The 13,143-nt window shown below is 49.4% G+C and overlaps 1 protein-coding gene across 1 annotated transcript in view; it reads right to left on the reverse strand.

The window, feature by feature from the left end:
• The window catches only part of Tmem98 (transmembrane protein 98), a 12,502-nt gene extending 3,894 nt beyond the window's left edge, over nt 1–8,608 (reverse strand). Inside the window, exons 1-5 of the mRNA XM_050128814.1 lie at nt 8,457–8,608; nt 6,303–6,486; nt 3,915–4,046; nt 2,616–2,649; nt 787–902 (exon numbers count right to left, since the gene is read on the reverse strand). Of these exons, the coding sequence (XP_049984771.1) occupies nt 787–902; nt 2,616–2,649; nt 3,915–4,046; nt 6,303–6,433 (413 nt within the window). The 5' untranslated portion in view covers nt 6,434–6,486; nt 8,457–8,608. The remainder of the gene's footprint in view (nt 1–786; nt 903–2,615; nt 2,650–3,914; nt 4,047–6,302; nt 6,487–8,456) is intronic.
• Between the last annotated feature and the right edge of the window lie 4,535 nt (nt 8,609–13,143).

The following is a 13,143-nucleotide window of genomic DNA, read 5'->3' on the forward strand; positions in this document are numbered from 1 at the left end:
CTGGTTGCTTGTGATTTAACCCAGGCAGCAGGAATGCACAGAGGAGGCCATTCAAGGCATAGGGGTCAGGTGACTGATAAGAACACTTTCCTGGAGTGGGTCATTTGACAGCAAATGCACATACCAGCCACCAGGTGGCAGCACATATTTAGCGCTGCCTTTGGATCAAAAGAAAAAAAAAAAAAAAAGGCCTTATTTTTCTTTGCAAAATCCAGTCCAGCTGAGGGGGTGTAGTTGTTGACTGGAGCTCTGCTGGGTGCCTCCCACAAGGGATTTTGCAGACAGCCTGGAATTCAGGAGGTCTGAATGCTCTGTGGCTTCACCTCCCACCCAGGGCTAGGCTGAGGACTGAGCAGCAACTGAGAGCCACCAGGAAAGGAAGGGAATCCTCAAACTAGTTCCCAGGACAGCTAACAAGCTGGACCTAAGGGCATGGCTGGGAAGTCACTGGAAATAGTATCATAGGAGCCTGTGGGAAATGCGCCTGCTGGCTGCCACAGTGTAGCAAGGGAAGGGAGGCTGACCTGGTGAGAGCCGGAGGGGTCACTGTGGAGCTGCAGGCTGGCAGCACAGTCATCCTGGAGCTGTTAAAGGACTTGTGCTGGTAATGGGGGTGGCGGGTGACCTCCTCAGCTTAGGAATGCCCGAACTAGGCTGTCTGTATACACCGGCATCCTGATAACTGAGGCCACAGGCAGGCCTACTGTTTTACAGCATTGCTTAGCCTCGCTAGCTCCCTTAGCTTCCCCTGTGGAGTGTGGGACTTCACAGCCACTGACCACTCACCTGGGGCTAATCCGCTTGGCCACCACAATGATGTCACTGACACTTGCTGAAGTCTTCATCTTGGCCCCAGAACCCATTGTCATGGCAACAAGTTTTTCTGTCAGAGTGTGACAAATCTAATACAACAAGGAGGAAAGAGGTAATGAGGGGGTGGCCTGGCTCCCCCCTCTACACTGAGGACTCTACCACCCTGACAGAGACAAGTCTGGCCCCACCTTGGGTACTGCCGCTAAGCTGGCTTCTACCCTAATGGGGAGAGGAATGGAGTGGAAAGGGGCAAAAGCCGAGAGCCTGGGTGATAGCTGGGGGGGGGGGCACTCAGATCAAGGGCAGAGCTTCAGCTCAATGGGGACTAAGCTGGAATAATCCACCTAAGAAAAATCATGCGCTCTAATTTCACCATCCTGATAGAGAGTGTTTTCTGTCCCCTCCCCTCACGGCTTAGACTTCCAAATGGATAGTATCTCCAGTGGGGAGCCCGTAGAAATGGGGCTGAATGAAGGGCAACTTTCTCTTCAGGCACAGTTTTTGAGGGTCGTATACTATGAGCACGTTTGTCCAGGTGGTGATGAAACAGCCCTGGAAAACTCAGGGCAAAGACAAAATGACAACGCCAGCACTGCTGACCACCTCCGAGGCTCACTGCCTCTTTCTGTATCCCCCCATGCTGAAACCAAGCATGCCTCTGTCCCTGCGAAGTACCTGCTGTACTAGAAAACACAAGCAGGAAGAAGCCCAGGAGGCCACCAGGGAAGAAGGACCCATTCTCTCCTTCACACTCTGGGCTCTCAAGAGGAAGCTCAGAAACCCTTTTCTTTATTCATGTTCCCCAATCCAAGAACTAGGGCCCTCCCCCTCTGATGGAGAAGGACAGGAGAAAAAAAAAAAAAAAGCAAGTTAGGTCCAGGACACATCATGGCTGGGCAAAGGGAAATGTAAGATGGTTTATTGTTCCAGTCAGTGTACCTCGCTATCTGTGTCTACAATATCTGTATGTGCAGCCATATTTATATATCCAAGGAGCTTCCGGATTCCCAGGCAACAATTTCCTACATAGGCAGCCAAGGGAGTGGCAGATAAAGGACTTTTTAATATCCTGTGCTGAGTGACCCTAGAGAGGAGCCCAAGTTGTCTCTTGGAATCTTGAATAATTAGTAGACAAGGTCACTGACGTGCAGAAACCCACATTTGCATTGTGTTAAATATTTGCATGTTATTCTTCTTCTATTGGGAAGGATAATGTCAGGCAAGAGCTGAGAAATGGATGTTGGAACTATGAAGATGGCTAACGCGCAGTTTGGATGTAATTTTCCAAAGGCTTCAGGCCTTCAAAGACCAAAGTCTGCCTCCAAGTGGAATAACTTGCTGTTTGGGATTTTGTCTTTTTAACCCTGGTAATCCCTTTTGTCTGACTACTGACCCCAAAGAAGCCAGGGAAGACTTTCTAACAACTGAAACCCAAATACAGAATGCATTCCATGGACTGAGCTGGGTGTAAATAAACAAAGGATCCCAGGGAGGCCAGAGCCTCATTTGCTTCAGCAACTCTAAGGCCTCAGACACCCAGTTTTCCCCGAGGTTTGTAAAATTATTACCCCCCCTCCCCAGGCTGTCCTTTCCACGGGTCACTGTGTTGAGAGGACCAGATGTGACAGAGCCTAGAGAGAACTTTGAGAATGCTGAAGTAAAACAGACCCACTAGGGAGAGACGGAAGCAGACTGTAGAAATACAGCACGGGGCTGATTGGGGCTGCCTGCCAGGTCAACTCCGTGTACACACGGGGTGCTCCAGCACAGCCCTTGGCCTCTCAGGGAAATCAGAGTATTACCTTCAAGATGGCGATGCAGTGGGACATGAGGCCCCTGAGGAGACAAGAGGAATGTGTTAGTGCTGCTCTAAAGAGCCAAGCTCCTTCTGGATACCCCCACCGCTTTTCAGTCAGCACCAGGAGCTCAGTAGGAAACCATCTCCAAGTGGAAACCCCCAGCGCTATAGTGTACACACCCACCCAGCTCTCCAGCCGGCTCCGTCCCCACCTGCCAAGTCCAACATTTTATATCACTGTGTACTCAACGTGCCCTTTCCCCTAGATTCAGTGAGTTCCTCTTTCAGTAAACCCAGTCAAAAGGCACCTATTCAGGGGAGGGGCTTATGAGGCCCCACCCTCCATAAGGGCTCATGGGCACTTAATGGTTCTTGGGTAAAGGAAAAGGAGAAACATTTTCTTTCATTAGTACTGTAGACACTTTGGAATGGCCCATGTTCCTACAAGTAATTCCTGTAAGTAACCCTAGTTAAACTAAATGAGGGACACACAACACACATGCATGCCTGTGCACACACTCCAAAGATATGAAGGAAGAAGGTGTAAGGGGCACTACTCAGGAAGAAAAAGGGAACAAGAAATAGTAATGGGTGAATATGGTTAAAATACATTGTATACAGGTATGAAATGTCAATGTGAAACTCATTAAGTACAATTTAAAATGTTTCTTAAAAGGCCCCCCTTTGGGACAGGCTTCATCAAAGCTCCCTTGATCTCCTTACCCCAGGCAGACCTGGACACTGCTCACTCCCTGGATCACTCCTCTTACGCTGAGACCCCCTAGTCTCTCTATGACACTGGCTCTGGTGCAGTTCCAGATCTCTGTCACTCTGATATCCACAGGGCCCGGCCCCATACCCTGTATATAGTGCCCCATAAACGTATGTCGGTAGACAGAAAGATAAAGGGGTAACGAAAGGAAGCGGCAGGCACTTCTGTGGGACAGACAGCCCTCTGTGGGACAGACAGCCCTCTGTGGGACAGACGACAGCCCTCTGTGGGACACTGAAAGCAAAGGCCGCCTGGAGCTGACTCAAAATCCCTGGACAGTCCAAGAATAACCCGACCACACTGGGGGACTTTATAATGATGCCTGCCACACAGCTAACTGCCCGGGCGTTCAAGTCTACAAAGTAAGGGGAATGAGACAAGAACAAACACTGTCATGCCCTATGCTGACATCCCTCACGACAAGGACAGGGAAGAGCTCTGAGTGCACAGCGCAGTGTTCTGGTAAAGGAACCCAGAAGCCCCTTTGCTATCCCTAAGGGCTAGAGAGCCAAAGTTCCCCTGAGGCCTTACGAGGCATCTTCAATCCAGTCTTCATTCTCCAGAATGGCCTCGATGTGGGGGTTGGTAATGACAACATCATCCAGCTCTAGCTCGGAGGGCTCAGACTGGGTCTCCATCGCACCAATGAGGTCCACAATGGGCCTAGAAGGAACGCCACTATTAGACTTTCATGACAAGTGACTGTGGCTGACCCTCTTCTCATCACAGCCACTGCTACAGTTTAGGTGTTGAATGTCCCCCAAAGGCCTGAGTGTTAAAGGCTTGGTCCCCAGGATGGCACTCTTGGGAGGTGGGTCCTTTAAGAGTGGAGCCTAGCGGGAGGGCTTTAAGTCTTTGAGGCTGGAACCTAAAGGGGAGGATAAGACATTGGCTTTCTCCTTTTCTTCTTTTTCTGCATTCTGACCACGAGGTGAGCAGTTTGCCTCCCCACAGACTCCCCTCTGGCTGCATCATCCGATGTCTAGAGCAGTGAGCCTACCGGATTGTGAATCAGAACCATTAAACCCATGAACCAAAAGAAACCTTTTCTCTTTACACTAAGTTATCTCGTGCATTTTGTTATGGTGACAAAGGTGTAGAGAATTCAGAGGCGAGGCCACTTGTCTGGGTAGAGACCTAACTATAATGGGCTCATAGCACAAGACAAGGCACACGGCTATACAGTGAGTCAAGAAGGCAGACCGAAATGCAAGCGAGACAGGATGAGCTGAACGGCTGGAGAAAGGGCAGTGCTAGCATGATTGCAGAGATGTCCGAGAAAGGACTGGCAATCTTCCTTTCTTTCCTTTAAAGCCTATGTTAGTACGGGAATATTGTCATTCTGATCAGCCCTGTGTCCCTAACTGGTGTACAGAATCACTCTTGGGAACCACTTCTCCTCTCTGAATAAAACTACCTCCTCCTTCATGGCAGGGTTCGGTAGAACCTAACTACAGAGACATTCCTTGCAAAGCAGAGCCTTCCTTGGGGCGGTGGAGACATCTAAGTGGGCATTTACAGGTTAACCACTCAGCAGAGACACTAACCTAGTTAAGATCAAGAAACATCAGAAGCCTAAGGTTGGTTGCTAATATCCTTTATGGTTGTCTCCACTCAAAATCCCTAAAATGACCTTGCTTGCAAAATCAATCTCACAAAACAATGCATGATGAAGGAGACAGGCATCCATAAGACAAAACTGCAAGATTTGGAACATCTGTTGCTTAGGTGTGTGCCTGAGTGTGAGAATCAGATTGTCGTTTCCAGAGTTTTAGCTGGAAAGGAATTTGGCTCATCTCCTGTCAAACGAGGTGGCCGACATCGCAAAGATGGGGCTTTCATGCCAGGCGAACACATTCAGTGACTTCTCTGTGACTGAAGGAACGGAAAAAGTAGTGTCCCAGGATGCTGGTGGGCTTAAGCAAGGTTGCTTTGGTTTTGGTTTGTTTGATTTTTTTGAGATAGGGTTTCTCTGTGTAACAGCCCTAACTGTCCTGGAACTCAATCTGTAGACCAAGCTGGACTTCAACTCAGAGATCCACCTGCCTCTGCCTCCCAAGTACTGGGATTAAGGTGTGTGCCACCCAGGGGAATCTCCCAGGAGTCTAGAGGGAGGACCCTAACTTAGACTCCCGGTCATTGGGATAAGTAGTCTGAACTGACCAGATTGGTGTCTGGCCCAACTGTCATCAGGGAGGTTCCACCCAGCAACTGATGGAAGCAGAAGCAGACCCAAAGCAAAACATCAGGCAGAGCTCAGGAAAGAAACAGAGGAGGAGGAGAAAGGAGTGTAGGAGCCAGAGGGGTCAGGGACACCACGGGAAGGCTCACACAATGATTTAACCTGGGCTCATGGGGGCTGGCAGAGACTGAACAGACAACCAGGGAGCCTGCATGGGACTGACATAGGCCCTCTGAATATATGTTAAAGCTGTGTAGCTTGGTCCTCTTGGGTGACTCCTAACAGTGGGAACAGGGGCTGTTTCTAACTCTTTTACTGGCTTTTGGGACCCTACTCCTCATACTGGGTCGCCTTGCCCAGCGTCAATACATGGAGAGGTGTTTAGTCTTACTGCAATTTGTTATGCCATGTTTTACTGATACTCCGGGAAACCTGCCCTTTCCTGGATGGGCGTTGTGGGATTGGAGCAGAGAGGTGGGAACTGGAAGGGGAGGATGGGGGGAGGCTGTGGCCAAGATGAAATAGATGAATAAAAAAAATTAGAAAGGTATGCGCCACCACCGCACAGCTCTGTTAAAGAACGCTCTTAAGCTCTGAAGTCTTTATAGAGAAGTGTGACCTGCAGGAACCATTTAAGAGAGAATAGGTTGAACTGAAGTGGCCCAGGAGCAAACTGCTCTGTCCCTCTGGCTTTCTGCTGCCGGGGCTCTCCTCCCTCCGCATCTCAGCCCACTCACTTGGAATCATAGCGCTGTAGCAGGTCTCGGGGCCGGCAGTAGCGCTGCCTACACACCACCACCAAGGCAGCAAACGAGGCCAGGAAGATGGTGGCCAGCACACCGATGGCGACGATCACCACCGTCTCCATGCTTCCAGGGGCTCCCGGATACAGTCCACTCACATCCTCTGAGCAGGTGGAAGCTGGAGGGACCAGAACATTAAACAGCTGCGTAAAGACAAGGCAAAGAAGGGAGGGACGGCTGGGTCTTCCCGGCCAGAAACGGCGAATGAGGATGGAAAGGGTAGCACGGCACCCTCATGTCACCTGCAAACCCAAGGGACCTCAATGCAAAGCCCAAATGTCCCTTCTCCTTTAAGATAAGTGGTTATTTTCTGGTTAGACTGAGATAGCTCGGGGCACATCTGCACGGGCACTGACGATTTCCCATTGCAAAACATGTGAGTGCAAGAAAACCACGGCAGCACAAGCAGAAGGTTGCACCTGGTGAGGAGCCCCTCCGTGTCAGACACCCTGTATGCGTTACCTTGTCTACCAACAGCCGTCCAAGGCAGGTATGGGCATCTCTACTTTATGAAGAAGAAACTGAGGGCCCAGGAGGATGGGGAAGTTGTCCAAGTCTATTAGCTGGCCTGCCTAAATTAACAGGCACCTTTCTTTCCCTTCCTAAGGAAGAATGAAGGCTCCGCAGTGGGTTCTGGCGGCCACTTCCAGTATTGGAAAAGTACAAGCAGAGCAGAGTATTTATTCCTTGCCTCTCACCGCGCGCGGGAGGTTCTTTCACATCAGCAGTCAGGTATGGTTTAACGACGCGCTTTTGTTCTGAGAAATGTATCGCCAGGTGTCGCGGTCACGGTCAAACGCCCAGATCAAACTTAAACAAGTGAACACAAACTTACACCAGCTACGGTGTCCATTACATGATGCAGTTCTATAGGACCACCATGCTATATGTGAGTCACTACTCACTGGTATGTGATGTGGCCTGTCGGTGTATGCTAAACTCAAGTCAGGGCACCTTACCCTTTGCAGCATTCTTTCAGGCCTCCCATCTGCATCCCTTTGAGCAATCTCCTTCCCTCCCTGGGTTTAGTTTATTCACCTACAAAAAGGAGTGCTCTGCCTTAGCAATCCCTACGACCCCGGGATGGTCCATCACTTCCATTTGCCATGTCTCCGGGATTTCAAACTCTGATGGTCACTTGATCATGCAACAAACACTGAATTCCAAAGACTAAAGATGAGAAGGCGCAAACCCCTCCCCCACCACCACCATGTTAACGAACTAGCGGGGAAGGATTCTGTTCTGTGTAAATGGGCTGGGTGCAGACTCAGACAGTAAAGAGATTACATTTGCATGATACTTTCTAGAAAAGCCCCCTACACAGGCCTGGGTATGCTTGAAGTGGGTTTTGAGGGATGGGCAAGAGTTCCAGGTAGACAGGATGGGGGGTTTACTGGCTTAAATTGTCAAGGAAGCCTCCTCAGAGTTCTCCAGGGCTGCTCTCTCCGAAGGATTTTTTTTTTTACATCTTGTAACCTCTGTTGGGAAACTAGGAAGAGAGAGGTACAAGGGTCTAGAAACTCTTTATAGTCCTTCCTTGTCTACCCATGTTAACCCTTTTCTTTCCTCCCTATTCTTGTATTCCTTTCTAGACTTTTTCCTCCGGTATCTTATTCTCCGGGCTTCCCACATCCTCTCTCCCATGTCCCCATTCCTCCCCGCTGCCTTCCTCTTCTCTCTTAGTTTCCAGCATTTCTCTGAGCGTCTGTGATCTCTTGAACTTTCCCTCCGCCTTCCTTTGCGATCCCTCTGTGTGGGCGTTCCTTTGTGCGCTTTTCTTTCTTTGTGTGTTTTCTGTTATCTCGGTGACATTTCCTCTCTCCTCGATCTCTCTTTCTCGCCCCATCCCCTTCTCTCCTTCCCCCTCCATTTAGTTCTAAACCCATCAGGATTAAATTCCATGACCCTCTTTCCCTTCCTTGGCCCTGCCAGCCGCCACTTGGGAAGGCTGCCACTGCTCTAAGCGCGCGCTCTCAAGTTTGGTCCCCAACTTGGGCGCTGCCCCGCATCCGAAGCCCAGCAAAACAAAGCAGGGTCCCGGCAGCCCGCAGGGAGCCCTCCCACCTCCCGGTCCGCCTGCTCACCCACCTCAACTGGGGCTCCGCTCCCGAGCGTGCCGGCTCCCCGCGGTCCCCCAAGGCCAAGTCCGAGTGCTGCCCGCAGCGGCCAGCAGCGGGGCATGCCGGGAGCGCGGGCGGGCCGACGACCCAGATCCACCCCCGGTGGGGCGGCCCAGCCAGTGCACCCAAATCCCCCGCTGCCAGGCGCCGCCGTCCCCGCCAGGCCCCTGGCCGCCCGGGGATTGGCTTCGCGGGAGGCCAGAGCAGCTGGGAGACAGTCACTGGCGACCCGAGAACCCCTCCACGTGCGCCCACGGAGGCCAGGGCAAAGGGGTGGCGCGAGGGCCGTGCGCTCACACCCGCTGTGCTCTAGCTGGCCCACCAGGGATGGGGGTAGAAGCTTCCATAGTTGTACAGTGTTAGGTCGCTGCCCCAGCTTGCTGTCTGCAGATTGATTGTAGCTACTAGCTGTGAGCAATTCGATCTCCCTTCTCTGTGTGCCTTGGTGTCCTCCTCTGTAAGGATCCTGGGAATTGGTGTCAGGGTCAATGACATAAAGCATGCATTTTCTTGGGAAGAGCCGGGCATAAGACTCTTGCTAATCACTGTCTAGCCAGGACCCTGGCAGGCAATCGTGCCCATGCCAAGGGTCATCCTTGATAACCCACTGCAAGGAGGCCACACCTTACTGGTCAGGAAGCAGTCCAGTCACCAGTTTAGGCTGCCCTTCAGGTCTAAAGATCCTAGCTGATATCCCAGAGGTCCCCACAGGCCTAGGAAACAGACTGAGGGCTATTTGGGCAGGAATCCCAATGTCAAGAGCAGTGGTTCTCAACCTGTGGTTAGCAGGACCGTTTCACAGGGGTCACCTAAGACTATCAGAAAACACAGATGCTTACATTATGATTCATAACAATAGCAAAATTTCAGTTATGCAGTAGCAATAAAAAATAATTTATGTTGAGGATCACCATAACACGAGGAACTGTACTAAAGGGCTGCAGTCGTTAGGAAGGTTGAGAATCACTACTCTACTGTATCAAAACCATGTTTTACAAGGGGAAATGAATGGACTCCAGATGGTCACATCCCTGGTCTGTCCTGAGGAAAAGGGCAGAACCTGAGTGGGCCGAGCGAAACATGGATGTTGTTCAGCTGTAAAATAAGCCTACTTACAAGGGCCCAAGATGACAACACAGGATATAGATTAGGTCTCCATCAATATGATGCAACGTTTGCAACCAGAGCCTGTAGGCTTATCCAGACCCCAGGGGTTTTGTTTATTTTGGCTTGTGCTCCTGTTTTGCTTTGTTTTGTCCTACTAGCGGTTGAATATAGGGCTTCCTATATTCATGTGGTAAGAGTGTTCCACCCACTGTACGGGTTGCCACTGGACCTGAGTTGTATACAAAAGCAGACTGAGCAATCCATGAAGAGCAAGCCAGTAAGCAACACTCCTCTGAGGTCTCTGCTTCAGTTCCTGCCTCCAGGTTCCCTCCCTGACTTCCTTTCACAAAGCACTGCAGCCTGTAAGGTGAAATGAACCCTGTGTCCCTCCAGTTGCTTTGGGTCACGGTATTCACAGCAATAGAAACCTAACTACTACGAGAAGACACTTGATGTCAACAGCCAGCTTTGACAGGACAGCCAAGTGGTAGAGTGAAGCCAGCAAGCACAAGGCCCTGAGTTTGATTCCTAGCACTGGGAGGGAGGAGAAGCACGAGCTTTGCTTCCAATTCTAGGTGTCTTCTCCAGAAGAGAAGGCTGGGGAGTGGTTTTAGCCCCCTCTGAAGTGCTTTCATGAAGACCGTTGGAGCACTATGGCTGTGCAGCAAAGTTCATAGCTCAGCAGCAAGTATCAGAAAGGGGCATGAGGGGCAGCATTTTCATTGCCTGGAGATTCTCCAAGATGAATTGTTTCTGTTTGTCTTGTTTGGATGATGCAGTCAAAATATATGATCCTTGTGGCCAGCTCTGAGATGTTATGACCACACAAAAGATGTAGTAACCTTGAAGCATTCATTAAACAGATGAACATTTTCCAAAAAAAAAGAAAGCAAGCATATAAACAGCCACCTGGAGCTGATGGTACGAACTCACCCCAGAAAACCTCATGCTACCCATTCATCAGGCAGATAAGGGGCTCTAGATACTGCAAACCTTTCCCAGCCCGCTGCTTCCCACTGGTCTAGAACTTCTGCCATCCCAACACCCCTGAAGCATCTCTAGATGCATCAGAGAAGACTCTGGGTGGCATTCAGCATTCTCCCTTGACAATAACAGAACCCAGTACCATGTCTCACATGGAAGTGGGACCTGTGGAAAGGACATCGGTGCCCACAGAATCATCAGGAGAGTAAGGATCCATGTTAGGAAGTGCACAGGCTCCAGAGACTATACACCTGAACCTGCGAGGATTCTGACCATTCCCTCCAACTTTGTCCTTTGAGCTACCAAGTGCTGGGTAGGGCCTAGGAAGCAGAAAGAGAAGGGTGGGGCAGGAAATGACAGAGAAAGAAGAGAGAGCAAGGGACACAATACTCTTCAAGGCTATGCCCCCAGTGACCTACTCTTAACTAGGCTCCACATCCTAAAGTTTCCATATCCTCCCGATAGACCATTAAGCTATGAATCTACTGATGAATTAGCCATTGTAGAAGTCAGAGTCCTCATGATCTAATACACGCCCGAAGGATTCACCTCTCAACACTGCTGTACTGGGGACCAGTCCTTCAACATCTGAGCATTGCAGGGACATTTCTTACCTATCATTGTTGTTTTTAATGTCAACTTGCCACAAATTAGAATCACCTGAGGAGGGAGAGAACCCCAACTGAAGAACTGTCCTGATTGCTTTGATTGATATGGCAAGACCTGCCCTGACTGTGGGTGGCACCTTCTGGTAGCCGCCCAGATTTTAAAATGAGGGGGAACATATCAGGGAGCTAGAGATATGCTGAGCAGTGAAAATCATTGGCTGCTCTTCCAGAGGACCTGGGTTCAGTTCCCACCACCCACATGGTGGCTCACAGACATCTACAACTCGAGTTATAGGGATCCGACACCAACTTCTGACCCCTTCTGGCACTAGGCTTGTGTGTGTGTGTGTGTGTGTGTGTGTGTGTGTGTGTGTGTGTGTGTAGGCAAAGACAGACATATGTATAAAATTTAAAGTCTAAATAAAAACATTTTTAGTTTTTAAAAAGGATGTTAGAAGGAAGATCATCTTTCATTTTGGCCTTCCCTCTTGCCTCAGACTTATTTGTCCTCCTTCTACTGCTGCTGCTGCTGATGATAATGATGATGGTGATGATAGTGATGATGGTGATGATGATGATGGTGGTGATGATGGTAATGATGATGGTGCTGCTGATGATGGTGGTGATGATAGTTATGATGATGCTGGCAGTGGTAATGATAATGGTGATGATGGTGGTGGTGGTGATGATGGTGTTGGTGATGATGATGCTGGTGATGCTGGTGGTGGTGGTGATGATGATGGTGTTGGTGGTGGCGATGATGATGCTGACGGTGGTGATGGTGGTGGTGGTGGTGATGATGATATGATGATTCCTGCAATAATAAAAGAACTGTTTCCAAGATTTCCTCATGACTAGGGATCATTAGCTCTCGGCTTTCCAGGAAACTTCTGGGCTTCCAGTGCCCGATTGGAATTACTGAGGCACCCCACCTTGTGGACTGAATAGTTATCAGTTCTCAAACTCAATGAGATAGCTGTTATGGGACTATTCTGACTGTTAAGACATTCAGCCTCCAGGGCCATGTTGCTATGGGGTTCTCTGCTTCTCAGGTATAATTTGGCTCTTGTTACTACTTTAAAGGTAACTTCATAAACTCTGATATATATATATATATATATATATGTGTGTGTGTGTGTATATATATATATTTTTCATCTCCTTGGTTCTGTCCCTCTAGAGAACCCTTACTAAAACAATATCCAAAGCATAACAGTGTTCATTACATAAAAAGTAAATTAATGGTAGCCGCTGGGGTGAGGGAGAGGCATAACCCACACTACAGCTCTCACAACCTGAGAAGTATTCTTAATCTTATAGGAATCTCAATTCAAGTAAATGGGATTCTTGACTTCAGCACAGAAAAAAAAGTGGGGCAAGACAGTATGAAGCAGAGTTGGAGTTTATTAAAAATAGAGAGGGCTGGGGAGATGGCTCAGTCAATAAAGTGTCTGCTGTAAAAGCATGAGGGCCTGAGTTTAGATTCTTAGCAGCCATGTAAAGGCTAAGCATGGTGGCTGCTCCTCATTTCTGGGGATGCAAAGACAGAAGAACCCCGGAAGTTCATTGTCCAGCCAGCCTAGTCAAACTGAGGAGATCTCAGTTCACGGAGAGACCTTGTCTTTTAAATAAGGTGAACAGGGGGCAGGAGAGACAGTCAGTGGTTAAGAGTACTGGCAGCTCTTCCAGAGGACCAGGATTCAATTGCCAGCATCCAGATGGTGGCTCACAACCATCTGTAACTCCTCCAGGGAGTTCAACACCCTTTTGTGTTCTCCTTAGGCTTCAGGCACACATGTCGTCCACATACATCCATTCATGTAGGCAAAACAGTCCCACACATAAAAAAGTTTAGAATAAAGGAAAAATAAGGTGGACAGCAATAAAAGGAGATGAACAACGTTGACCTCTAGACTTCACATACACACACATATGCACACAAACACCGAGAGAGAG

Source organism: Alexandromys fortis, unplaced genomic scaffold (assembly GCF_014885135.2).
Source record: "Alexandromys fortis isolate MF-2015 unplaced genomic scaffold, M_Fortis_MF-2015_v1.1 scaffold_80, whole genome shotgun sequence".
Lineage (NCBI taxonomy): Eukaryota > Metazoa > Chordata > Mammalia > Rodentia > Cricetidae > Alexandromys > Alexandromys fortis.